This window comes from Bos taurus, chromosome 3, assembly GCF_002263795.3.
Source record: "Bos taurus isolate L1 Dominette 01449 registration number 42190680 breed Hereford chromosome 3, ARS-UCD2.0, whole genome shotgun sequence".
Lineage (NCBI taxonomy): Eukaryota > Metazoa > Chordata > Mammalia > Artiodactyla > Bovidae > Bos > Bos taurus.
Window position 1 is genome coordinate 23,535,887 of NC_037330.1, and position 25,475 is coordinate 23,561,361.

Below are 25,475 nucleotides of genomic sequence, written 5' to 3' on the forward strand. Positions count from 1 at the left end.
CGCCTGCTAATGCAGGGGACATGGGTTTGATCCCTGGTCTGGGAAAATTCCACATGCTGTGGAGCCTGCTTGCCACAACTACTGAAGCCTGTGTACCTTTAGAGCCCATTATCTGCAACAAGAGAAGCCACAGCAATGAGAAGCCCACGCACCGCAACAAAGAGTAGCCCCTGTTCACCACAGCTAGAGAAAGCCCACCAGCAGCAATGAATACCCAGTGCCACCAAAAAATAAGTAAGTGAATGAATTTTTTTACTTTTAAAGATTGGGTTGACCAAAAAGTCCATTTGGGGTTTCCATAACATCTTACAGAAAAACCTGAACGAAATATTTGGCCATCACAATAATAACAGGTCACTAGAGCTTCCTGGACTGCCAAGTGAGAGTAATTCAGACAAGGGTTCGAGGCAGACCAGGTGGGGGTACCCTAGGATGTGTTACAAGGAGCACCATGGCCTCCTGAGGTGGCTGAGCATAACCAAGACTGCCGCAAGAGCCCAAGAAAAGGTGGGGTCAGTGCCACCCTTTCCCACACATGCCCAGAAGCAGGGCAGCTATGTACATGTTGGAGAGATGGTGTTTTTCTTTGACTCACCCATATTCTAAATGAGACCTTTTGCCTAGTTCTAGAAGCCATGGAGCCTCGATAAGCAGGGGCAGGGCTTCCGGAGGCAGGAGTCTCCGGGATCTATAAAGCCCAAACCAACACCACTGGGCATCTCCCCCGAGGACTGTGAATTGCTGGCTTTCTGCTCACTCCTCCGAAAATGCAGCGGCTGTTGACTCCAGTGAGGCAGGTGTTGCAAGTGAAGAGAGTGATGCAAGAAGCTTCCCTCCTGCCTGCCCGCCTTCTCCCAGCAGCCCACCCCAGGTGAGCCTCACTGGTCCCCAGGACTGCACGGGTTACTCTTGGAGAAGCGGTGAGGAACCAGTAAAAGAGAGGCATGAGGGCTCATTAGAATCCCAGTCAAAAGTTGACAAGTCTTGGGCACAGCCTTAGATAAACAAGTTAACCTCTCAAGGTCTCAGTTACCTCATTTCTAAACAGACAACCCAGGTCTGTTTACAGAATTTCAGGATATCAAACCTCTGCCCCTGCTGATGTCAGCAACACGTTTTACTCCCCTAGAGGCACAAAGCAGTAGAAATATCAGTGCCAGGGCCCACGGCATCCTCCTCTCTGGCACTGTTTTCACCTTTCACCCAAGCCCTGCTGAGACCTTCAGGATGCTGTTTCAACTGCAGTGTTAGTAAAACCAGCTGCTGCAAGTCACTGCAGCCAGATTCAGAATGGACTGAGGATAAGAAGGTGTTTCTCCGCTCTCTGATTTAAGGAAAGGGGAACATGAGTGTAAAAGATCAGAGTTTGCCTGTGTGTGTGCAGTGAGCTTGTGCCCAGGAGCACACACACACTCTTTTCCTTGGTAAACATTCTCCCAGTTTGGCCCAAGTACTCGCAGTCTCCCAGCATTGATGTCACACAGCAACCACTAGCACCCTAGGGTGCCTAAAGTATCCACTGTACTTTAGGACTAGCCTTTTCTTACCTCCCATCCCTACATCAAGTTCCTTGGATAGATTTGTAATATTTATTTACTCATTTATTTATTGCCGCACTGCGTCTTTTTCTTGTTGACTGCACTGGGTCTTCATTGCTGGGTGTGGGCTTTCTCTAGTTGTGGTGAGCGGAGTCTACTCTAGTTTCGGTGAGTGGGCTTTTCATCGTGGTGCTTCTTTTCTGGTGGAGCATGGGCTCTACGTACACAGGCTTCAGTATTTGCAGCACAAAGCTCAGTAGCTGTGGCACACGGGCTTATTTGCTCCATGGCATGCGGAATCCTCCTGGACCACATGTGTCCCCTGAATTGGGAGGCAGATTCTTAACCACCGGACCACCAGGGAAGTTGCCGTGTGTGCATGCTAAGTAGCTTCAGTCATGTCTGGCTGTTTGTGACCCTATGAACTAAAGCACACCAGGCTCCTCCGTCCATGGGATTTTCCAGGCAAGAAAACTGCAGTAGGTTGCCAAGCCCTCCTCCGGGGGATCTTCCCAACCCAGGGATCGAACCCGTGTCTCTTACATCTCTTGCATTGGCAGGTGGGCTCTTTACCACTAGTTCCACAAGGAAAGCCCTCCATGAATGTTTAGAAAAACACCTTTGGTCCAGGGTCTTCCCTCGCTGGGTACTAAGGGAACCTGGGTGTGTGGATGTGTCTGGTAGGAGGTGACACTCCCTAGACTTTTTATTTTCTTCATGACTCCCCGCCTTCCTCCATGCTCTCCTCCACCCCCTGCATACAGGCCAAACGTCCCAGAATTTAACCTGGTTTTGCATTTGTGAGGAAGGGATTGACGTATATTTGCTTGTTTCAATAAGCAATCATTGGCTGCCCTCCAGGAGACAGACCTCAGTCCTCAGCAGCCTGCCCCAGTTCTGACCTGCTGGGTTCAAACACTTGGAATCAGGGTTCACATTTCCCTTTTAGTGTACGCATGGTTCAACCCATTTTCCATGGCCTGATGGGTATTAAGAGTGCTCCTTATGGCTCTCCTTTTCTCTGTGTGTCTGTTCCCTCTAACCCAACCTGCATCGGCTCTAAATCTACCAGAAGGACTGCTCCATAACCCGGAGGGCTTCACCACCTTTAAAATTAAGGGAGAACTGTGCCCTCCACTTCATGGCTCCCCACCTGCTTTTCTCCTGTGTTATCCCCCTGCTCCCCTTCACTCTCTGCTCCAGGTATCCTCACCTGGTCAATCACCACCTGCTATGGCACTGCCTCTGTAGCCCCCCTGCCAATTCTTCATCAGCAGAAACTCGACTCACGCATCAAGGTTGACTTCAGATCTAGTCCCTTCCTTGAAACCATTCCTGATCCTCCCACACACAGATCTCTGCTTCCTTTGAACTCCTGTGGGTTTTTCTGTGACCTTTAGCACATTCTGACTCTCAGCTGGGTTACATAGTATGTATGTGCTTATCTCATTCCTCCCACTGGTTGAGGAGGCTCCCAAGAACCTTGACCTTCTTTCTTCCCATTCCCTCCACCCCCACAGCCCTCCATGGCACAGTGTCTAGCATGTAATAACTAATTTTGAGACACAAAAGAAGCGAGAGGGAATAAAGAAAAAGAAGTTTGGTGCATGTTCTTGAACCAAGCAACACCAGAACAAAACCAGTTTTAGACTAAACAAAGCTATTGTTTGCTTTCTAATTATTTATTTAAAAAAAATTTTATTGGCGTATAGTTGTTATGCTGTGTTAGTTTTTGTTGTACAACAAAGTGAATTGGCTATACACATACATGTATACTCTCTTTTTTGGATTTCCTTCCCATTTAGATCACCATAGAGTATTGAGTGGAGTTTCCCATGGTATACAGTAGGCTCTCATTAGTTATCTATTTTATATATAGTTTCAATGGTGTCAATCCCAATCTCCCAACTCATCCCATGCCTCTTTTCCTCCTTGGTATCCATATATTGTTCTCTATGTTTGTGTCTTTATAGTATTCTTTTTTATTGGACTGTAATTGCTTTACAATGTTGAGTAAGTTTCAGCTGTACAATGAAGTGAATCAGCTATATGTATACATATATATCCTCCCTCTTGAGCCTCTTTCTCACCCCGCTCCATCCCACCCCTCTAGGTCATCACAGAGTGCAGAGCTGAGCTCCCTGTGCTAAACAGCACATTCCCACTAGCTAGCTATTATACATATGGTAGTGTATGTGTCGATCCTAATCTCCCAGTTCGTCTCAACCTTCCTTCCCCTGACCCTCTGCTGTGTCCACAAGCCCATTCTCTATAAATATTCAGTTCAGTTCAGTTGAGTCACTCAGTCGTGTCCGACTCTGCAACCCCATGAACTGCAGCACGCCAGGCCTCCCTGTCTGTCACCAACTCCCGGAGCCTACCCAGCTCATGTCCATTGAGTCGGTGATGCCATCCAGCCATCTCATCCTGTCATCCCCTTCTCCTCCTGCCCTCAATCTTTCCCAGCATCAGGGTCTTTACTCAGCAGCTAAAAGGAATGAAATAAGGTCATTGTAGAGACGTGGATGGACCTGTAGTCTGTTATACAGAGTGAATTAAATCAGAAAGAGAACAACAAATATTGTATATTAATGCATATATATATGTATTATCATTTACAGAAAGTACATGATTAGATGCATACTCTTAACTCCTGTACTCTTATGTTTCTGGAAACATCTACATCTTTTCTTCAAGGCTCTGGAATCTATTTCCAAGTAATAATCTCCTACAAAGACAGTTACAAAAGTTACCAAGAGACTTATTCTTGGAAACTTTCCTTGATACTTGAGATTTCTCACTGGGGAGAGGAATGGAGTGAGCTTAGAGAAGACATAGAGAGAATGAGGATGAGGGGAAATCCAGTCAAGCACAGGACTGAGATCTGGCTAGCTATTAGTTCCTAGTACTGGGAGCTCCTCCACAAACATTTGAGAGTATAGACTCCACTTATTTGAGTGGCACCAAATAAATAGGGCAGAGAACTAAACTTCGATCTTCCCTTGTCTGATAGGAATAAGCATTTATCACTTAGACTCACTATCTTGTGATCACATGATCCACTTTTTGCCTCCCAGCAGTCCTTCAAAATGACCTGTGTTACAGAAAAACTGGCGTTAAGAGAAGCCCTGAGTCCTAAGGATGATGGATGGATACATTCCATCTGAACTACAATTTCTGTGGCATAGAGCTAAACTGATGAGCCTGCAGAGCCGTCGTATCACTTCCACCATCAGGAATTCTGTAGCCAGATGCAAGTCAAAGGAATCTGGCGGCACTCAGGACTGAAAGGACAGAATATTTCTTAAAAAAAAAAAAAGATTCATGCATTTATTGGCGGCACTGGGTCTTCATTGCTGCTCTCAGGCTTCCTTTAGTTGTGGTGAGTGGGGTCTATTCTTCTCTGCAGTGAGCAAGGTTCTGATTGCGGTGGCTTCTCTTGTTGCGGAGCACAGGCTCCAGGGCACTGGAGCTTCAATAGTCGCAGCCTGTGGGCTCAGTAACTTCCATTCCTGGGCTCTAGAGCACAAGCTCAGTAGTTAGGCACTGGCTTAGTTGCTGGGCAGCAGGAAGGATACTCCCGGAGCAAGGACCGAACCCATGTTCCCTGCATTGGCAAGTGGATTCTTATCCACTGAGCCACAAGGGAAGACCCAGGGCAGAATATTTCTAACACATGAGAGACTAAGAAGTTACCCTGGGCATAACACTTCACCAATGTTTGCCTTGCTTTCAACATCTGGAAAATTAAGAATATTTCTAAAGTAACCAGCTTTCAGGTACTTTTATATGAAACAATGGAAGATGTGCTTGGTGTGTTCTTTACTGCTAGCTAGAAAGAGAAATTGCAGATCTCCAGGCGGATTAGGAATCCAGATTGAAAAGGGGTGGCGGGTCCAGGAAAGAAAGTTTATCTCTTCCCTCCTTACTGACCCTTTCTCCACTTTTTCTCTGTTTCCATTTAGAATTGCCCTTGGAACTTCCCTGGGGGTTCAGTGGTTAAGACTCTGCTTTCCAAGGCAGAGGGTGTGAGTTTGATTCCTGGTCGGGGCATTAAGGTCCCACATGCCACAGGGTATAGGCAAAAATTAAAAAGAAAAAATAGAATTTGCCTGTCAGCCTTCTATATTCCCACAGCCTTTGCTTGTTCCACATGTATTTAGCCATAAAAATACCAAAGGGACAGTTACCAAGGATAAAAGGGTAAATTAAACAGAAAAATACAGAAATTCTAAATTTGTATTCATCTGCTAAAAATAGAACAATCCTAAATTTGTATCTATCTCATATCTTCAAAACATATTTTTAAAAATGAATGAAATGATTGCTGTATTGTCTTTTAAGGAAACTAGCTAGAGACCATTCATGGAATTTTGATTGTTTTCTCTGTTACAGTTTTTCTACAGTTCCGGCTGTCCCCTTGGCCAAAACAGATACTTGGCCAAAGGATGTGGGTATTCTTGCCATGGAGGTCTACTTTCCAGCCCAATATGTGGACCAAACAGAGCTGGAGAAGTTTAACAAAGTGGAGGCAGGGAGGTACACCGTGGGCTTGGGCCAGACCCAGATGGGCTTCTGCTCAGTCCAGGAGGATGTCAACTCCCTGTGCCTGACGGTGGTGCAACAGCTGATGGAGCGCACGCAGCTCCCCTGGGACTCTGTGGGCCGCCTGGAAGTGGGCACTGAGACCATCATCGATAAGTCCAAGGCTGTCAAAACAGTGCTTATGGAGCTCTTCCAGGATTCAGGCAACACTGACATTGAGGGCATAGATACCACCAATGCCTGCTACGGTGGCACTGCCTCCCTCTTCAATGCTGCCAACTGGATGGAATCCAGCTCCTGGGATGGTATGTACTGCCAGAGGCCTTATGTAAGAAGCGAGCTGGGGTAGATGCTGAAGCCTCAGTTTTGCTTTTCTGTTCCCCGGGTAGGTTCATCCACCAAAGAAAGGATACATCACACACACAGCTGTTGTGATCATCCAACAACCACAGTGACATCAACCCCTCAGACTTGGATGGTTTCTTACAGTTACTCAGGGAGCATGTTCACATAGCTATTCACTGAGTCTTCATCACACCCTAGAAAGTGGATATCATACCTGTTTTATGGATAAAAAAAATGGAGAATCTAATAATTTACATGTTGTGTGTGGCGGGAACAAGAAACCAAACCAAATTCAGTGTATTTCCCACTTCAGTGTTCCTGTTTCTTTAAGGTTTCTCTTAAGTCTCTAAGAGACAAAGAGATTGGTGATGTTAAAAGATTTAAACAAGTGTAGGTGTTAAGGAGAAAGCACCCTGGTAAAAATAGACCCAAAGAATCACAGGATAGACTATGACACAGGGTATTTCTACCCTCTCTCCCTCACCTGGTTCCTAGGAGAATTAGAAACCTAGCTTTATCAGTAACTAATGACAAGTCCCTTAACCTCTGCGAGACTCGAAGTTTTTATTTGCCTACCTGCTTTCCAGGGCTGATAGGATTAAACACGGTATTAATGGAGATGTGAGAAAACAGTTCCTGGACAGACAAGGCCCTCCATTTACTAAGTTGGAAACTAGAACTTAAAACTTTAGAAACCATAATAAGCATTAATTTAAAAATTAATTATGAAATCTTGATGTTGGTGGGGACCTTAGAGATTATCTAATCCAGTACTCCACATAGAGGCCAAGAAGAGTTTAAGGATTTTTCTCTGTCCGTGCAGCAAGGCAGTACAATTCCACACACCCATTTAGTGTTTTTCCGATTGCCCTGCATGGCCTCACCATTAATAGTTCCATTGATTTGCGATGTTCCAGACTCTACATCCTCAAATCTGTCCTTATAGTGCTCTTGCTTGGTATTTGTATTATTACTTCTCCAGCAACCCCACTACCAACACCACCAATCTGTCAAACCAAGCATTAGGTTAGAGAATACAAATTAAAGGGACACTCACCAGCCTTTAGTGAAGAATCAGAGCCTATATTTGGGGGCATTATCAGCTTTAAGCATGTCATTTCAAATGAATAGATTCTGCTGAATGGTTGTGTATTCCACAGGAGAGAGCTGCAAATGCATCCTTCTTTAATCTGTTATCTTCTTGGGAAAAATATTAAACAAACATTATGAAGTGAATTGTTAGTCTGTACTTTCACCAAAAGCATATTTAAGTTTGAGCCTAATGGCAACCTCCAAGACCAGACAAGGCCAGTGTAGATGTGATTTCTGCTTCTGAAATGGCCAACCATCCACCTGGGACCTTTCAAAGGAAGCAGGTGGTTCTGGAGTGCACCAAGAAGTTTTGAACCACTCCAAAGAGACAGCAGGGTATGAGGGAAGGAAAGAGTGGTACTGGCTTGAACTACCTGAGAGACCTCATTTTTCCTTGCCTTTTATTATGAAGGTAAATGAAACCTACAGCATATATGTATATATGTGTGTGTGTACATAGATAGACAAAAGGGTTCAAAGTAAAGAAAAAATTTATTTTGCTACCCCATTACCAGTTTCCAGAATTTAATCCTCATAGTTTCCATGGATTCTTTCAGGAATTTTCTATGTATGTACCTGTAAGCCTATACTTATCTATTCATTTTTTAACATTGCACACATTATTCCTCATCTTTACTATGTCTTAGAGGTTATTCTATAGATATCTCTAGATACACATAAGGTCTACCTCATTCTTTTAAAAGACATTATAAATTCTATTGATGGGTACACCAAATCTTAGTCCCATATAGATGGATATTTAAATTGTTGTATATTTTTTGCAATTATTATAAAAAGTGTTAATATTTAAGACAGTAGCTTTGCATGCTCATAACTATATGTTGTAAGAATAGATTCCTAGAAATGGAATTGCAGGATCGTTTAATTAAAAAGTTTGATAGAATGTGCCAAATTGCTCTTCAAAAAGTACTAATATATTTTTGGAATGTACTAACTTCAAACTTTCTAATCTTTGTCAGCTTAATAAGTAAAGTATAGTATCACTGATTTTCCTTTTATTATAAGAGAATTTTGATATTTTTATGATGTTTATTGGCCATTTTCCTATTATATACCTTTCTGATGAGACATTTATCTATGAAGGAAAATAATTTTTTGTTGGCTGTATTATAAATACATCACCAGTTTGTCTTTTGTATTTCTGATAGAAGGTTTTCATTTTTAGATAATCAAATTCACTGGTCTCTTCCTTAATGGCTTGTATTAATAAATACTCTTCTAGAGTTTCCAAATTTTATATAACATATAAATTTTGTTTATATATATTATGTTTGTTTATTATATATTTATCTTATACTTTTATGTATTATTTTTATATTCATATATATAAAATTGGGGAGAAAAAATACTGTTTTGTTGGCGTGGTTAAACAGTCTTAACAGAAAATTCTTGGGTTTCAGCAAATGTGGGTTGGAATTCTGACTAAATCCTTATCCCATCATCTATTAGCTGTGTGACTTTAGGCGAGTGACTTAAGTTCTCTGGGCCCCAATTCCCTTGTCTATAAAGAGGAGATACCTGTTTCTGACAGGTTAGGAAGAATACTAAAGTACTGCCGTGTCTTTTCCACATACCCACGTTTAGGAGCAAGCAGTACTAAATGAAGAAGTAACAACTAATACTCAAGACAACAATTATTTATTGAATAATCATCTGCCCATTATAGAAGTAGTTTCATTGATCATCTACATTAAACGTGGTTGCTGCTGCTGCTACTAAGTCGCTTCAGTCGTGTCCGACTCTGTGCGACCCCACAGAGGGCAGCCCACCAGGCTCCTCCGTCCCTGGGATTCTCCAGGCAAGAACACTGGAGTGTGTTGTCATTTCCTTCTCCCATGCATGAAAGTAAAAAGTGAAAGTGAAGTCACTCAATCGTGTCCAACTCCCAGCGACCCCATGGACTGCAGCCCACCAGGCTCCTCTGTCCATGGGATTTTCCAGGCAAGACTACTGGAGTGCGGTGCCATTGCCTTCTGAACATTAATTCTTCTCACAAAGAAAGTGGTATTCGATTTTTCAAAGCACCTTGTTTAGGATCCAGTCAGAACTGAGTTTGAATACAAAATTCCATATTCACTAAATGGGTGACCTTAGACAAATTACCTAAATTCTCTGGAAGGCAATGTCGTCCTCTACAAATGTGGACATTACCTGACTCAATGGATTGTTTAAAGGATTGTTTGAAGATAACTGGTGTCTAGGATTTCAAATATTAGTTTCCTTCCCATCCTTTGGCCTTCTGTGATTTGGAAAGAATTTCCACTATAGCACTACAAAGAGTACAAACCTAAAAAGTGCTGATTTATGAATTTTTTGTTGAATACATGAGGAATTTTTACAGCTTGAGTCAGAGAACACTGAGTTTTGACATTGCATTTCCAATGCAATGTCATTTACACTTCACTAGAGTGTAAGTTTCACGTGGGTAGGAATTTTTATTTTGGTTCAGTGATGTATTGCCAGGACCTAAAATTGTGCCTGGCATAGAGGAGACTTTCACTCTACTGGAGATTTGGCAGTAATAATAATTATTTCTTTTCTCTTTACAGGTCGCTATGCACTGGTGGTCTGTGGGGACATCGCAGTCTACCCCAGTGGTAACGCTCGCCCCACAGGCGGGGCTGGAGCTGTGGCAATGCTGGTTGGGCCTGAGGCCCCTCTGGTCCTCGAGAGAGGTTCGTAGTACACTGTACAGTAAGCACGGTACCCGGGGACTGCATGGCATGGCCAAATGCTTAGCTCTTAATTCCAACTGGAATATTCAGGGCTGAAGTATGGACTTGAGGATGAAACTGCTTGCCTTCAAAAGACTAGACTGGGGAGCAGAGGGCAGGGAGAAAGGGAAGAGAAGGATCAGCAAGGTGGCTTCATCTATACCATCACACATCAGGATAATGGTGTTTGGATTGAATGGCATTTGTGCTGCTGACAAGGACCCTTTGGGAGCTAAACTGACCACTGAAAATAAAAGAAAATAGTTGGATATAAAGTAAGAGCTTTCCTTTGAGACTTTTGGAGTCTGTTCCAGATTTCTTTAAGCCCATATAGGTGTGGAAATAGAAATATACATCTCACTTATAAAAAGACATTCATCTAATTAACTCCCTTTGAACACCTGAGGGATAATCAGTAGGCCTTGGGCTTAGGGCATGAGATAGATAAAGACCAGGGGGTTGCTTGTACAGGGATTTCCCACCCTCTCTGCTCAATGTGGGCTGCACTGTGCAGTTTCTGAATCCCTCTGTGTGCCTCACCAGGGCTTAGAGGAACCCACATGGAGAATGTGTACGACTTCTACAAACCAGATGTGACTTCAGAGTACCCACTGGTGGATGGGAAGCTCTCCATCCAGTGCTACTTACGGGCCCTGGACAAATGCTATGCATTCTACCGTCAAAAGATCGAGAAACAGTGGAAGCAAGGTATGGGGCTCAGAGGGCCGAAGTCACGGACACTACTTACATGAGGCTGAGAGTGTGTCCTAAACTCTTAAGACAAGGACTCTTTTCTCCTTTGCAAATGATCTCAAGAGAATTATTTCATATCTTCTACTTACATGCTTTCCTGGGTCTAGGCTGAAGTCCCTTTGGAAGTCATCCAAAGTCAAATATGAAATTGCCTTTAACTTGAACTGAGTGAAAGAAAGTAAACAACCCTAAGCCATAGCTGAAGCTTGTAGGTGTCAGCCACCCAGGAAGGTAGTGTGTGAGTCAGAGTGACCATGTCTTGTGGATGCTAGGATTCATTTCTGTTGAAGTCAGGAGTGATTTGACTCAGTTTATAGTTTGCCACCTTTTAAAGTCTGATTGATGTTGAAAATTCTTACCTATATTTTCAATATACTTAAGTGTTATCAGTAAATCTCTTTCTCTGCATGGTAGCTTTGCAAGTTAATTTTATTTTCACCTTTAGTTTCTGAAGTTTCCTGCTAAAAAATATGTGCCGATTTCATAATCAGATAAGAAACAAATCTTATTTTAAAAATACCGAGAAACTTACCTACCTTAAAAAATAAATAAATACAAAGGGTTCTTACCTATTTGGCTATGCCTAGCTGGGTCTGAAAAAGGCAGGTTTCAGCGTGGGAAAAGGCATGTGCTGAAGCATCAGAGCACGGATGCTCTAGGGGTGGCCTAAAGCATCTTGGCCCTTTCCACTGCGCTGGGTGGGATGCAGTTTGCCCCCATGAGAAAGGAGTCAACTTAGACCTCTCAGCCTCTGCCCACCCATTGTAAAATTTCTACTGGCTAATTGGTAGTTCAGACGGTAAAGAGTCCACCTGCAATGCAGGAGACTTAACCGGTGGGTCAGGAAGATTCCCTGGAAAAGGAAATGGCAACCCACTCCAGTATTCTGTCCTGGGAAATCCCATGGACAGCTGAGCCTGGCGGGCTACAGTCCATGGGGTCCCAAAGAGTTGGACATGACTTAGCAATTAAACCACTACAATTGCTCTGGCACCCTCTGAACTCATGACATTTTAATTTTACCCCTCATTCTCATATGGAATTTGATCAACGCTGCTTTGAATCTCAGCACCAAATTGTTAACTTCCTAAGGGCAGAGAGCACACTGCTTTTCCCTTTGGAGTGAAAGAAGGTCTGGAGTGTAGAGACAGAGACACTGGAACCTAAAGCCAAAATCAGCTGTTTTCAAGCTGAGTGACCTCGAACATGTAACTTAGCTTCGTATTTTGGAGACCCTGTTTTCTCCTCTGGAAAATAGAGAAAATAATACAATATGAGGTTGATTTGAGGAATTATCTGTCACAGAAGTTGGCAATGGCAGAAAGGAAGAAAACATTTATTTCTTTTCCTATTTTATGAGTAGTGTGCATGCAAAGTCACTTCAGTCCTGTCCAAATCTTTGCAACCCTGTGGACTGTAGCCTGCCAGGCTCCTCTGTCCATGGGGATTCTCCAGGCAAGAATACTGGAGTGGGTTGCTGAGCCCTCCTCCAGGGGATCTTCCCGACCGAGGGATTGAACCCACATCTCTTACATCTCCATGTTAGCAGGCAGGTTCTTTACTACTAGCACCACCTGGGAAAGTGCTTAGTAAAATGCTTGTAAAATGAACAAACTGTGTGTTCACTGAAGGTAGGAGCTCGTTCTCTGGGAGGCCTTAGCACACACGGCATCCTTGCTTTCATACTTCTTCTTCCAGCTGGCATCGATCGGCCTTTCACTCTCGATGATGTGCAGTATATGATTTTTCACACGCCTTTCTGCAAGTTAGTCCAGAAATCCCTGGCCCGCCTGATGTTCAATGACTTCCTGTTGGCCAGTGGTGACACACAGACTGGCATCTACAAGGGCTTGGAGGCCTTCAGGTGAGTCCTCTTCAGGAGGAGCCTAGAGGCTCATGAGGGGTGAGAACGAAGGGGCTTCCTCATGCCTTGAACCTGGACGACTAGTCACTCCTGTGAGGTAAAAACAACAATCCTCTAACATAGTAGAAATGACATCAAGTCCTCCTGTGGGTTACTGGGTTATTGTCTACATAAGGACCTCACCTTGTATCTCAGAGAGCAGAGGGACCCTGCTGGCATCTGTCAATCAGGTGACTAAAAAGTTTCAGAGAATAAGAAAAAGGGAAAGGGAGTGTACCTAAATCATTTGGGCAATAAACATGTTGTGAATATCAACTGTGTGTCAGGCATCATATGAAACTCTAGGGACATAAAAGTGGGTGTGACTCCATGCTCCCTGCCTAGAGGATATCACAGTCTGTACAGAAACACCTAGAAGCAAATAATCACAGTGCAGGATGGCAACTTGGGGAAGGCCTGGTCTCATTCTCACTTGCCATTGCCTTAAAGAATGTCTAACTTGTTGCCTCCACCCCCTCATCTATGAAAAAGGGATAGTCCAGCATACTCCCCCTCCTTGGATGTCAATAAAGCAGGGAGAATGCTGTTTATTGATGCAATACTCCAAGGCATTTAGAAAAAAAGAAACCAACACAAACAGATCTCACTGGGAAGGGAATCTTTCCCTTTCTTCTTGGTATCTTCTCATTTCAAGTTTTAGAGTATTCTACCAACATCTGTCCCCATTTCTAACTACTACTGCTAACCCTGCTATTAACTAACCAAAACAGCAAAGTTAGTACAAACACTACTTCTAAGACTTGCCCCATGGAAAAAATTTTAACATATACCAAAAATAATAGGCTAATATTTTTAATATATGAAAGTTTCATCAGTAATAAGATAAACCCACTAAATAGAAGATATAGACAAGAAATTTCCTCAGGGAAGAAATGCACATATGCATATTTTTAAATGTGCATGCCCATTAGTAATGCATATAAACAATGTTTTCTTTATGTGCATGCTTAGTCATTCAGTGTGTCTGACTCTTTGCAACACCATGGACTATGGCCCATCAGGCACCTCTGTCTCTGGGGATTCTCCAGGCAAGAATACTGGAGTGGGTCGCCATTTCTTTCTCCAGGGGATCTTTCCAACCCAGGGATTGAACCTGGGTCTCCTGCATTTCAGGCAGATTCTTTACCAACTGAACTAGGATGGAAGCCCAATGTTTTCTTTACATAGCCTTTAAAAAATTTGAATACCCAGACCTAAGGCTATGAGAAAATGAGCAATAGTGGACGGATTTGGGGAAGTAATAGGGAAACACGAATCAAAAGCCTTAAAGATGTTTATAACTTTGGCTCAGTAATTTCACCTGTTTAAAAGAACATGTAGTTATTTCTCAAAAAAAAAAAAAAAAAAAAAAAAAACCTACCACATGACCCAGAAATTTCACTCCTGGGTATACATTTGGAAAAAAAAATTTTTTTAAAAGATACCTGCACTCTGATGTTCAGATCAGTATTATTGACAATTGCCAAGATGTGGAAGCAACCCGTGTCCATCAATAGATGAACGATTGAAGATGTGGTTTAGATATACAGTGGATCACTACTCCATCAGCTAGATATCGGGCCTTCCTGGTGGTTCAGCAGTAAAGAATCTGCCTGAAATGCAGGAGACACCAGAGATGCAGGTTCCATCCCTGGGTCAGAAGATCCCCTGGAGGAGGGCATGGCAACCCATTCCAGTGTTCTTGCCTGGAGAATCCCCATGGACAGAGGAGCCTGGCGGGCTACAGTCCATGGGGTCACAAAGAGTCAGACACAACTGAGTGCCTGAGCACAGACAGATATCAGTAGTACACTCCAATAGATATACAATGATATAAAATAGGCTACAAGGATGTATTGTTCAACATGGGGAATATAGCCAACATTTTGTGATAACTGTAAATGGACAATAACTTTTTAAAATTGTATAAAAAAGTTTTTAATGGAGAAAAAATGTTTGTTTCATGAAAAAAAAAATAACATGTAGCTATTCACTGCTTCAGCTAATGAGGATAGAAATGGGGAGTTTGGTTAAAGAGGGGTACATCCTATCACGGTCTATTCTGCAGTCTTTAAAAATAATGCTAAAGGAGATGATTTCATGATATAGAGAAAATGAGTTAAGAAAGCATGCTAAACAGAATGGATAGCATGGTTTTATTTTTCAACAGACTATAAAAGTTGGAATGGATTCCATAAGAAAACTATGACTGATGCTTTCTCTCTGAGCGGCAAGACTATTAGTGACGCTTCCTCTATATTTTCTGTATTTCCGAACATTCTATAATAAAAACATGTGTTCCAAAGTCTTCTCTCCAGTAGCGGTTATACTTTCTGCTTGCTGCCTTCTTCCTTCATGTGGCTTCTCACATGGCCTGTTTCTTTGGCTGCCTCACAGGGGACTAAAGCTGGAAGACACCTACACCAATAAGGATGTAGATAAAGCATTTCTAAAAGCCTCTCTGAACATGTTCAATAAGAAAACCAAGAACTCCCTCTACCTCTCCACGTACAACGGGAATATGTACACCTCATCCCTATATGGATGCCTGGCCTCACTTCTGGCCCAGTGAGTACTGCATCTGTCCCTACCTCCTCTTAAATCTGGCCTCTGGTCTGAAGGGTCAACCAAGTTTCATTCCTTTACTCATACATAATTTTTTCAAAAAGAAAAAGAAGGAAGGAAGGAAAATGAAAGAAATGTATTTCAAAGGTGTATGTGTAGGTAGATCGACCATCAGTATTAAACAGCGGTTCCCTGGTGGCTCAGATGGTAAAGAATCTGCCTGCAATGCATGAGACCCAGGTGTGATCTCTGGGGAGGGAAGAATCCCCTGGAGAAGGGGATGTCTACTCACTCCAGTATCTTTGCCTGGAGAACTCCACGGACAGAACAGCCTGGGAGGCTAGAGTCCTTGGGTTTGCAATACATCGGACACGACTAACGCTTTTTCCAAACTGAAATGCATGTGTCATGCCAGCAGGCGTGCAGTATCTATTTGGATACATCAAGAAAATAGGAGAATTTTTATGCATATTTTTATTTCATCCATTTAAAATGTCTGTACTCAGTAAAGCATTGTGATTAAGAGAGTCTAGTTTTCGAACCCACAATTTATGTTCAAATCTCTTTACCACTTACTAACTTTGACCTTGGAAAAATGACTATTACGGTCCTCATTTTTCCCAACTATAAAATTTGTGTAATAACAATACCTACCATCTAAAATTTTGATGAATGTTAAATGTCAAAAGCAATTAAAACAGTAAAAGCTCAGCAGGTGCCCCAGTGTTAGTTTTTATTTTTATAGCTATTCAATTTTGTGGAGTTTATAAGGAAATACTTATAATATAGTACATGTATATAACATAAGAAAAAATATATACATGTATGATTGGACTTGTTCAGATTATTACTAACAAGGAGATAATTTAAAAATTTACAACTGCTGAAGCATTGCCAGTCAACATGGGAGCCTTGAGGTGAATCCAGTGGTCTGACCCCTACTTGGAGGTAACTTCAGAGTTCACTGAATTCGTCTTGTCTTCACAGGTAGGGAAAAGTTCCTTTTATATTCCAGAAATTCTGTTGTGCTCACTGTGACTTCAGTATCTTGGATTTTAGCTGTTCTCCTGTTGGCCAGTTTTCTTCCTTTTGGGCCCACTCCTAGGATCTTCCAAAACTCCCTCTTTGTGCAGAGTGCCCAGAGCCCATTTCTAGTTGCAAGGGGCTGACTAGATCGGTGGTTTATTTGCAGAGCAGAACATAACGCTGATGTGTTTTTCTGGGCTTTGATCTCTCTCCCTGCAGTCACTCTGCCCAAGACTTGGCTGGCTCCAGGATCGGTGCCTTCTCTTATGGCTCTGGTTTGGCAGCAAGTTTCTTTTCTTTCCGGGTGTCCCAGGATGCTTCTCCAGGTGAGTCCAGTCTTTTGTTCAGGCACTTCTGGCCAGTTTCATCTGGTAAAAAAAACCATTTTCTGCTTCACCACTACTAAAGCTCCCATCTTGACAGAATTATGTTGTGACCAAGAACAAAGGAAAGCCCTAAAGGGATTTAAGCAATGGAATAAGTTTGTCTATTTTATGTATTCGAAGAACTTCCCTGGCTACTGATTAGAGACTAGACTGTTGAGGAACAAAGGTGAATATGGGGAAACCAGTTAGTTTGTTTCAACAAATAGTCTAGGCAAGAGGTAGTCATGGTTTGATTACAACTGGTTAAAGAGAAGTTGATGGGTTTGAGATATCCAGTAAACATGTGCTGATTATTTTATGATGGATGTAATCAAGGGCGTACATCAAAATACTAAATGGGATACACCTTGACTAAATGAAGGTCTGCCTTAGTTTTGCTAATGCTGTGTTTGATGATCTTGATCATTTCTTAACATTCTAAGCCATACACTGAGCACTTTTCCTTGGAGCATCAGCTCCCAAGGAGCTGACTGTATACTGGACTCGTGATTGGTAGCAGTGATGACAATGATGTAAGTTTACGGGTCTTGCTTTTGCTTCCCAGGCTCCCCACTGGAGAAGCTGGTATCCAGTACATCAGACCTGCAGAAACGTCTTGCCTCCCGGAAGCGTGTGTCTCCTGAGGAGTTCACAGAAATAATGAACCAAAGAGAACAATACTACCACAAGAGTAAGAAAAAAAAAGGTGGAAAGAGAGGAGAAGGCAATTTTTCTCAGCTTCTATGCCAGTAGCTGAGTGTCAGGAATTCATCAGAAGTCTAAAATATAGCACGTGAGAGTGATGATTTCTATGATATATGATTGGGGAAAAGGGTTGTTTGGTGCATAGGGGGACAGACTGAGTGGGGAAGCAGAAGGCAGAGTTGGGAAGAGGTAGGAGGCAGCATGTGGCTTCCCAGTACAAAATATAGATAGCCACCCAAAACAGGATACATACTGGACAATGAAGTCCCAGGGAAGCCAGGTGTATGGGCTTTGAAAATATTGATGGTATCTAAGCAATGGTTGAAAACACCCAGACTTTGGAGCCAGAAATCCAAGTCTAAACTGACCTGTGACACTTGCCCTCTATTTTTGAGGAAATTATTGAACTTTTCTGAGTTGCTTCCTTTCTAAAATCATACACTTTGCAGGATTGCCAGAGATTAATGAATTAATTAATTAATGATGTTATTGGCAAATACTACCATTTCCTTCCAATTGCCCCCTTTCCTTACCAAATATAAAACAAAATACTGCCCCCAAAAAGCAACAAAGGAAAAGTAAACCAAAGCTAAATTTAAGACTGGAGAAACCAAATGGTGATTTTAAAACCAGGGTAACCATATTTTTTCAAGCAAAACTTGGGACCCATGATTTGCACTGAAAAGAAGACTGAAGTTATGGAACTGAGAATGTTCCAAAAAACCCCATAAACTTAGTAATTAGTCAGTTTTTATCTGGAACCGGGGACATGTTAGACCAAAAAAGAAAACAATTAAAATAAAAATAAGGCCTCTGAAATGAATGTTAATGGACAAAGCTCTGAAATACTACAGAGAATCAGAATTGGAAAACTCAGGGCTAGGAAGGAAGTGTCTATTAGAAAACAGGATGCTCTGGGGTGCCCCTCAAGCTCGGTGCCTTCGGTAGAAGGACATGATGACGATTTCAATGGAAGAAGGGCCTGTTTACTGTAGGAAAGCGGCATATCCTATAATAAAGTTTCTAGTCAACAAGTCTTAGGTATTAGCCACAGGACAGCCGCTTCTGGTTCTTCTGCTAGCCCAGAGTTCTGCTGGGTGTAGACAAGGCGACCTCACCACCCCTTACAGCACAATCAGGAGAGCGCCACATGAAGCTCTAGTTACCATTTTCTCTTCCTCAGCCCCATAGAGCCCTTTGTGAATACTGCCTCCCTTCTGGTTCCACAGTGAATTTCTCACCACCTGGTGATAAGAACAGCCTTTTCCCAGGCACTTGGTACCTGGAGCGAGTGGATGAGCTGTATCGCAGGAAGTACGCCCGGCGTCCCGTTTAAAGGTGGTGAGTGAAATTTTCGAGTGTTAGTGGTTTAAAGTTTTTCTTCAACAAATACAATTCTTTCTTTTTCACTCTTCTGTATTTTTATTGGGAGTGTAATTGCTTTACAATGTTGTGCTAGTTTCTGCTGTATAACAAAGTGAATCAGCTCTATCAATACATATATCCCCTCCCTCTTAGACCTCCCTCCCACCTGCCACCCCGATTCCACCCATCTAGGTCATCACAGAGCGTCTAGCTGAGTCCCCTGTGTTATATAACAGATGGAATTCTGAGAGCATAAAAGCCAGAGAGTTTTAAAAAAATATATTCACAACCTAAATGTTGAGAGTTATGTTTTATTTGGTGGGAATTTGTAAGACTTCAAGTCCGGGAGTCAGCATCTCAAGTAACTGAGAGAGCTGCTGGGAGGCAATGAGGGGTGGGGCACCAGGTTATATAGAAATTTTTTAACGAAAGGTAGGTAGTCTGAACTTCAAAAGATTATTGCTAATTGAAGGAAACCAGATATCCCAAGTTAAGGAACTTGGCACTTTTCCGACTTTTCTGGCTTTTCAGCATATGGGAAGATGCAAGAGTATGGGCTCACTGAAATCATTCCTTTGATATACACCTCAGCTATCTAGGGCTAGATATCACAAGATTTCCCAAGTTTCCTCAGGGCTCACATTAGAGGGCTGCAGTCTCTGACACTGTGACATCCTTTGTTTACTCATATGACAGGCAACATTCCATTTATCAGTAGCTTTCAAAATGACCAGAGGTGGGGACTTTGCACCATGATGACCAAGTACAACTCTCGGGGCTCTGTGCCTACAAAAGGCAAACGCTGGGGGAGGGGCATGTCCTTAAATCTTGAATCTGAAAAAAGAGTCAACTTGTTTATCTGATCTCCTCCTGATATGAAGGTTGGCAGAATTAGAAGCTTGATAGAAACAAAATTAGCATCTGTAAAGGGAAGCGGGCTGTGAACCTGAAACTGTGGAACTCAGTACTCCAAAGGGGCAGTTCAGTTCAGCTCAGTTCAGTCGCTCAGTCGTGTCCTGCTCTTTGCGACCCCATGAACCGCAGCATGCCAGGCCTCCCTGTCCATCACCAACTCCCGGAGTTCACTCAGACTCACGTCCATCGAGTCGGTGATGCCATCCAGCCATCTCATCCTCTGTCGTCCCCTTTTCCTCCTGCCCCCAATCCCTCCCAGCATCAGAGTCTTTTCCAATGAGTCAACTCTTCGCATGAGGTGGCCAAAGTACTGGAGTTTCAGCTTTAGCATCATTCCTTCCAAGGAACACCCAGGGCTGATCTCCTTTAGAATGGAATGGTTGGATCTCCATGCAGTCCAAGGGACTCTCAAGAGTCTTCTCCAACACCACAGTTCAAAAGCATCAATTCTTTGGCGCTCAGCTTTCTTCACAGTCCAACTCTTGCATCCATATATGACTACTGGAAAAACCATAGCCTTGACTAAACGGACCTTTGTTGGCAAAGTAATGTCCCAAAGGAGCAAGTCACTAACAAAGGTGAATAGCATCAGAGAAGGCACACACCAGTGTGTTGGAGACAGGTTCATAAGGTAACAGATGCTGGGGATTCTGGAAGAGCCAGCTGGAGAGAGCCTTAGGCTAAAGGGCTGTGAGCAATCCCTCCTTCGTGCGATTTCTTCTGGGGGGAAGCAGTGAGATTTGGGGGAAAGTGGGGAGGGGTGTGAGGAGAGAAGAGTTTGATGGAGGAGAATTGAGTCAGGAAGAGAACTAAGAGAATTCTTTATGGTACATTTTAAAGGAAAATCAAAGAGTGGGAATTAGAATCCTGTAGTTCACCTACCCAGGAATCTGCCTTCAGTTTATCTTCCAAACTGGTAAGATAAGCAGAATGGAAGAGCAAGAAGCAATTTCTTTTGTGCAAAATGTTTTTCTGGTTTTTAAATTTTTCCCCCTACTTTGGGATATGAAGGGGGAAGACTAAAAAGGCTTGCCAAGGTCAGGGTAGGGAGCAGGGAAAGAGAAGGAAGTCCCAAGTAAATGAGATACCCAGATAAAAAAGGGAACTGCAGATAAGGCGTGTCCTCTGTTCATTCCCAACCACTGCCAGCATTCCGGCCTCTGTGGGGCAGTTCAAGTGTGGCCTAAGATGTTACGGGCGAGGCAGGGTGGGCAAAGGGGCCGACAGGCCAGGCAGCAGGCTCCACAAGCAGACTCTTCAGACTTTGGCCCTAGCTGGGAGTCAACTGTTTGCCTCTCTGTTGTATGTTTGTACTATGATTCTTAAGGGCAAGTCAGTGGCAAAGAGGGAGTCATTAACTATATCAAGCTAGTTCAGTCAACAAAAACAGAGAGAGAGGGGAGAAAGAGAGAGACAATTGGGAGTTTTCAAGGGAGACTTTCCAAATCAGGTTCCCTCTGTCTCCTGGTCCACAAGGTTGTGAAAGCTGCTCAGTCGTGTCTGACTCTTTGCGACCCCATGGACTGTACAGTCCATGGAATTGTCCAGGCCAGAATACTGGAGCGGGTAGCCTTTCCCTTTTCCAGGGGATCTTCCCAACCCAGGTCTCCTGCATTGCAGGAAGATTCTTTACCAGCTGAGCCACAAGGGAAGCCCAAGAATACTGGAGTGGGTAGCCTATCCCTTCTCCAGTGGATCTTCCCAACCCAGGGATCGAACCGGGGTCTCCTGCATTGCAGGCAGATTCTTTACCAACTGAGCTGTCAGGGAAGCCCGGCCCACAGGCAGCATTGCATCTATGAAGAGAAAAGCTGGGGCTCATCCTCGTCTCACAGGAACAATGAGCCTACACCATGAGATGTTAGCTGAAACACAGATTTTATGTCAGCATGATGCTCTGTGGAGCTCTGGCTCTGCACTGCCCAGTCTGCTCTCCCTTCACAGACATGACATGTCGTGGGGACCCTGCCCATCTTGCAACCTTGGCTCCTGGGGCATTGGGCTCAGGGCACTCAGGTATCTAGGTTTGTTGCTAGAGGGTGTTGACTTAAAAAATAGCTACAACCTAAAAGTTGAGTGTTACATTTTATTCAGTGGGAATTTGGGGGACTTCAAGTGAAGGAGACAGCATCTCAAGTAAAGCTGAGGGAACCACTCTGTGGAGGTGAGAGAAGAGCCAGATTATGTAGATGTGTTTTAAAACAAAGGGCAACAGCCGGAACATCAAGAGATTATTGTTAAAAGAAACTAGATACCCCAAGTTAAGGAATTTAGCACTTTTCTATGCATTGTTGTTGTTGCTGTTCAGCTGCTCAGTAGTGTCCTACTTTTTTGCAACCCATGGACTGCAGTATGCCAGGCATCCCTGTCTTTCACCATCTCCCAGAGCTTGCTCAAATTCATGTCCATTGTGTCGGTGATGCCATCCAACCATCTCATCCTCTGTTGTCCCCTTCTCCTCCTGCCTTCAGTCTTTCCCAGAATCAGGGTCTTTTCTAATGAGTCAGCTCTTTGCATCGGGTGGCCAAAGTATTGGAGCTTCAGCATCAGTCCTTCCAATGAATATTCAGGACTGATTTCCTTTAGGATTGACTGGTTTGATCTCCTTGCTGTCCAAGGGACTCTCCGGAGTCCTCTCCAACACCACAGTTTAAAAGCATCAATCCTTTGGTGCTCAGCCTTCTTTATGGTCCAACGCTCATATCCACATGTGACTACTGGAAAAAACCATAGCTTTGATGATACTGACCTTTGTTAGCAAAGTAATGTCTCTACTTTTTAATATGCTGTCTAGGTTGGTCATAGCTTTTCTTCCAAGGAGCAAGCGACTTTTAATTTCATGGCTGCAGTCACCATCTGCAGTGATTTTGGAACCCAAGAAAATAAAGTCGCTTATTGTTTCCATTGTTTCCACATCTATTTACCATGAAGTGATGGGACCAGATGCCATAATCTTCGTTTTTTGAATGTCAAGTTTTAAGCCAACTTTTTCACTCTCTTCTTTCACTTCCATCAAGAAGCTCATTAGTTCCTCTTCACTTTCTGCCATAAGGGTGGTGTCATCTGCATATCTGAGGTTCCTGATATTTCTCCCTGCAATCTTGATTCCAGCTTGTGCTTCATCCAGCCCAGTATTTTGCATGATGTACTCAACATATAAGTTAAATAAGCAGGGTGACAATATACAGCCTTGATGTACTCCTTTCCCTATTTGGAACCAGTCTGTTGTTCCATGTCCAGTTCTAATTGTTGCTTCCTGACCTGCATACAGATTTCTCAAGAGGCAGATCAGGTGGTCTGCTATTCCCATCTCTTTCAGAATTTTCCAGTTTATTGTGATCCACACAGTCAAAGGCTTTGGCATAGTCAATAAAGCAGAAATAGATGCTTTTCTGGAACTCTCTTGCTTTTTCCATGATCCAACGGATGTTGGCAATTTGATCTCTGGTTCCTCTGCCTTTTCTAAATTCAGCTTCAACATCTGCAAGTTCTTGGTTCTCATACTGTTGAAGCCTTGCTTGGAGAATTTTGAGCATTACTTTGCTAGCATGTGAGATGAGTGCAATTGTGCAGTAGTTTGAGGATTCTTTGGCATTGCCTTTCTTTGGGATCAGGATGAAACTGACTCTTTTCAGTCCTGTGGCCACTGCTGTTTTCCAAATTTGCTGGCATATTGAGTGCCTCAATTTCACAGCATCATCTTTCAGGATTTGAAATAGCTCAACTGGAACTCCATCACCTCCACTAGCTTTGTTTGTAGTGATGCTTCCTAAGGCCCATTTGACTTCGGACTCCAGGATGTCTGGCTCTAGGTGAGTGATCACACCATTGTGGTTATCTGAGTCATTAAGATCTTTTTTATATAGTTCTTCTGTGTATTCTTGCCACCTTTTCTTAATATCTTCTGCTTGTTAGGTCCATACCATTTCTGTCCTTTATTGTGCCCATCTTTGCATGAAATGTTCCCTTGGTATCTCTAATTATTTTGGAGAGATCTCTGGTCTTTCCCATTCTATTGTTTCTGTGTATGGGAAGATGTAAGAGTCCGGGCTTACTGAGATCACTGCTTTCATATGCATCTCGGATATCTGGGGCCTGTATCCTGTGTTTTCACATCCTGAGTGCCTCAGGGCTCCCTGTAGGCTTCCCCTGGTGTCTGCCAGGCATTCTCCTTCTTGAGTGCCCTGGAAGGCTGGAGTCGCTGATGACTGTGACATCCTTGCTTATTGATGTGGGAGGAAATACTCCATTCCACAAGGGGCAGTGGAACACCCAGACCTAGGGATGCAGTTTAGGGGAGCCCGCCTTGGGCAAGGAGCAGATGTGGGAATGGGATTGCCCAGGGTGAGACTCATGGTTGATGTCCTTCTTTTGTTTCTTTAAACTTTACAGATATGTGGAGAGTTTCCTGGGAAAAGTGCTACAGAACGTCTGCCCTCTTTCAACTGTATAAAGCCCCCACTCTTAGCTGGTAAATAGATTGCACTGGACACAGCAGCCTTGTAAACACTGGCCCCATAGAATGAGGGGCCATCCTGAATGGGTCCTTCTGCCTTTCCCTGCTGCAATCACTGTCATGGGCTTGCAGAGCCCTTTCTGAAGAGGTGGCGGGACAGAGGAGAGACTCAGCCTTGAATCACAGACCGAAAGTGTGGCGGGTCCATTGTCTCCTTCAAGATCCAGATAACTCGCCTCTCGTTTGTTATAGCTTTGTCATTATTGTTATTACTACATTTCCATGCTGGTATGTCTTTGTTTCTTAGGGTTTTCTGTGAATTTCTAAATTCCATGTTTGGTACTAAGTGAAAATAACAATTAAAAAGCAAAGAAGCAGAGAATGCCTCCTGTGTTTCTTGGAAACTAGGACTCAAACAGTGCAGCAGCTGTCATGACTCCAGACTCTGAGGCCCCACTCTCCACACGCACCCCCACAGCGGTGAGCTTGCTGAGCACTCACCTCACACCCTCCCTCTCGCCCTTTCAATTTCACTTGCTGACAGGTGCAGGCTGAAACACAACCTCCACTCCCAGCTTCCTTACCTAATCTAAAGACACCTTACCAGGGACTTCCCTGGTAATCCAGCAGCCAAAAAACTCCATGCTCTCAATATATGGGGCCCGGGCTCAATCCCTGGTCAGGGAACTAGATCCCACCTGCTGCAACTGAGAGTTACCAGGCCATGCTGCAACAGAGACGGAAAATCCCTCTGCCCCTACTGAGACCCAGCACAGCCAAATAAATAAAGGGACCTCACAGAGCCAGCAGACAAGAAGACAAGGGCCAAAGTTGACTTTAGGAGCTGAAGATCAAAGTCCCTTGGTCTCATGCCTTGACAGTGTTTTCTGCACAAATAAACACAGGTCAGAGGTTAATAGGTTATATTTTTGGCTCCTCCAGCCAAGAAAAAAAAAAAAATTTCAATACCTAGCAGGAAATTTTTCCATTAGAGGATCTTTTGTCTCCCTTGAGTTGGGACACTGCTTCATCTAGAATCTTTTTGTAAAATAGCAATGGCTTGGGACTGAGGGGATGGAACTGAGAAGGGGAATGGGAGGCATCAAGTTATTTCCTTGTAAAGAGTCTCCTCCACCATCCCAGCGAGAAAGGGGCACTGTGGAGGAG

The 25,475-nt window shown here is 43.4% G+C and overlaps 1 protein-coding gene across 2 annotated transcripts; it reads left to right on the plus strand.

Annotated features, from left to right (window-relative positions):
* Positions 1 to 717: 717 nt before the first annotated feature.
* HMGCS2 (3-hydroxy-3-methylglutaryl-CoA synthase 2) lies at positions 718 to 24,690 on the plus strand. Of its 2 annotated transcripts, none has more exons than XM_010803104.4 (10): positions 718 to 871; positions 5,934 to 6,388; positions 10,091 to 10,216; positions 10,799 to 10,963; positions 12,707 to 12,872; positions 15,309 to 15,479; positions 16,722 to 16,828; positions 17,433 to 17,558; positions 18,802 to 18,910; positions 24,245 to 24,690. In XM_010803104.4, exons 1-9 carry the CDS (start codon positions 768 to 770, stop codon positions 18,906 to 18,908), a joined length of 1,527 nt encoding a protein of 508 aa, XP_010801406.1. In that variant the 5' UTR covers positions 718 to 767; the 3' UTR covers positions 18,909 to 18,910; positions 24,245 to 24,690.
* Positions 24,691 to 25,475: the final 785 nt, after the last annotated feature.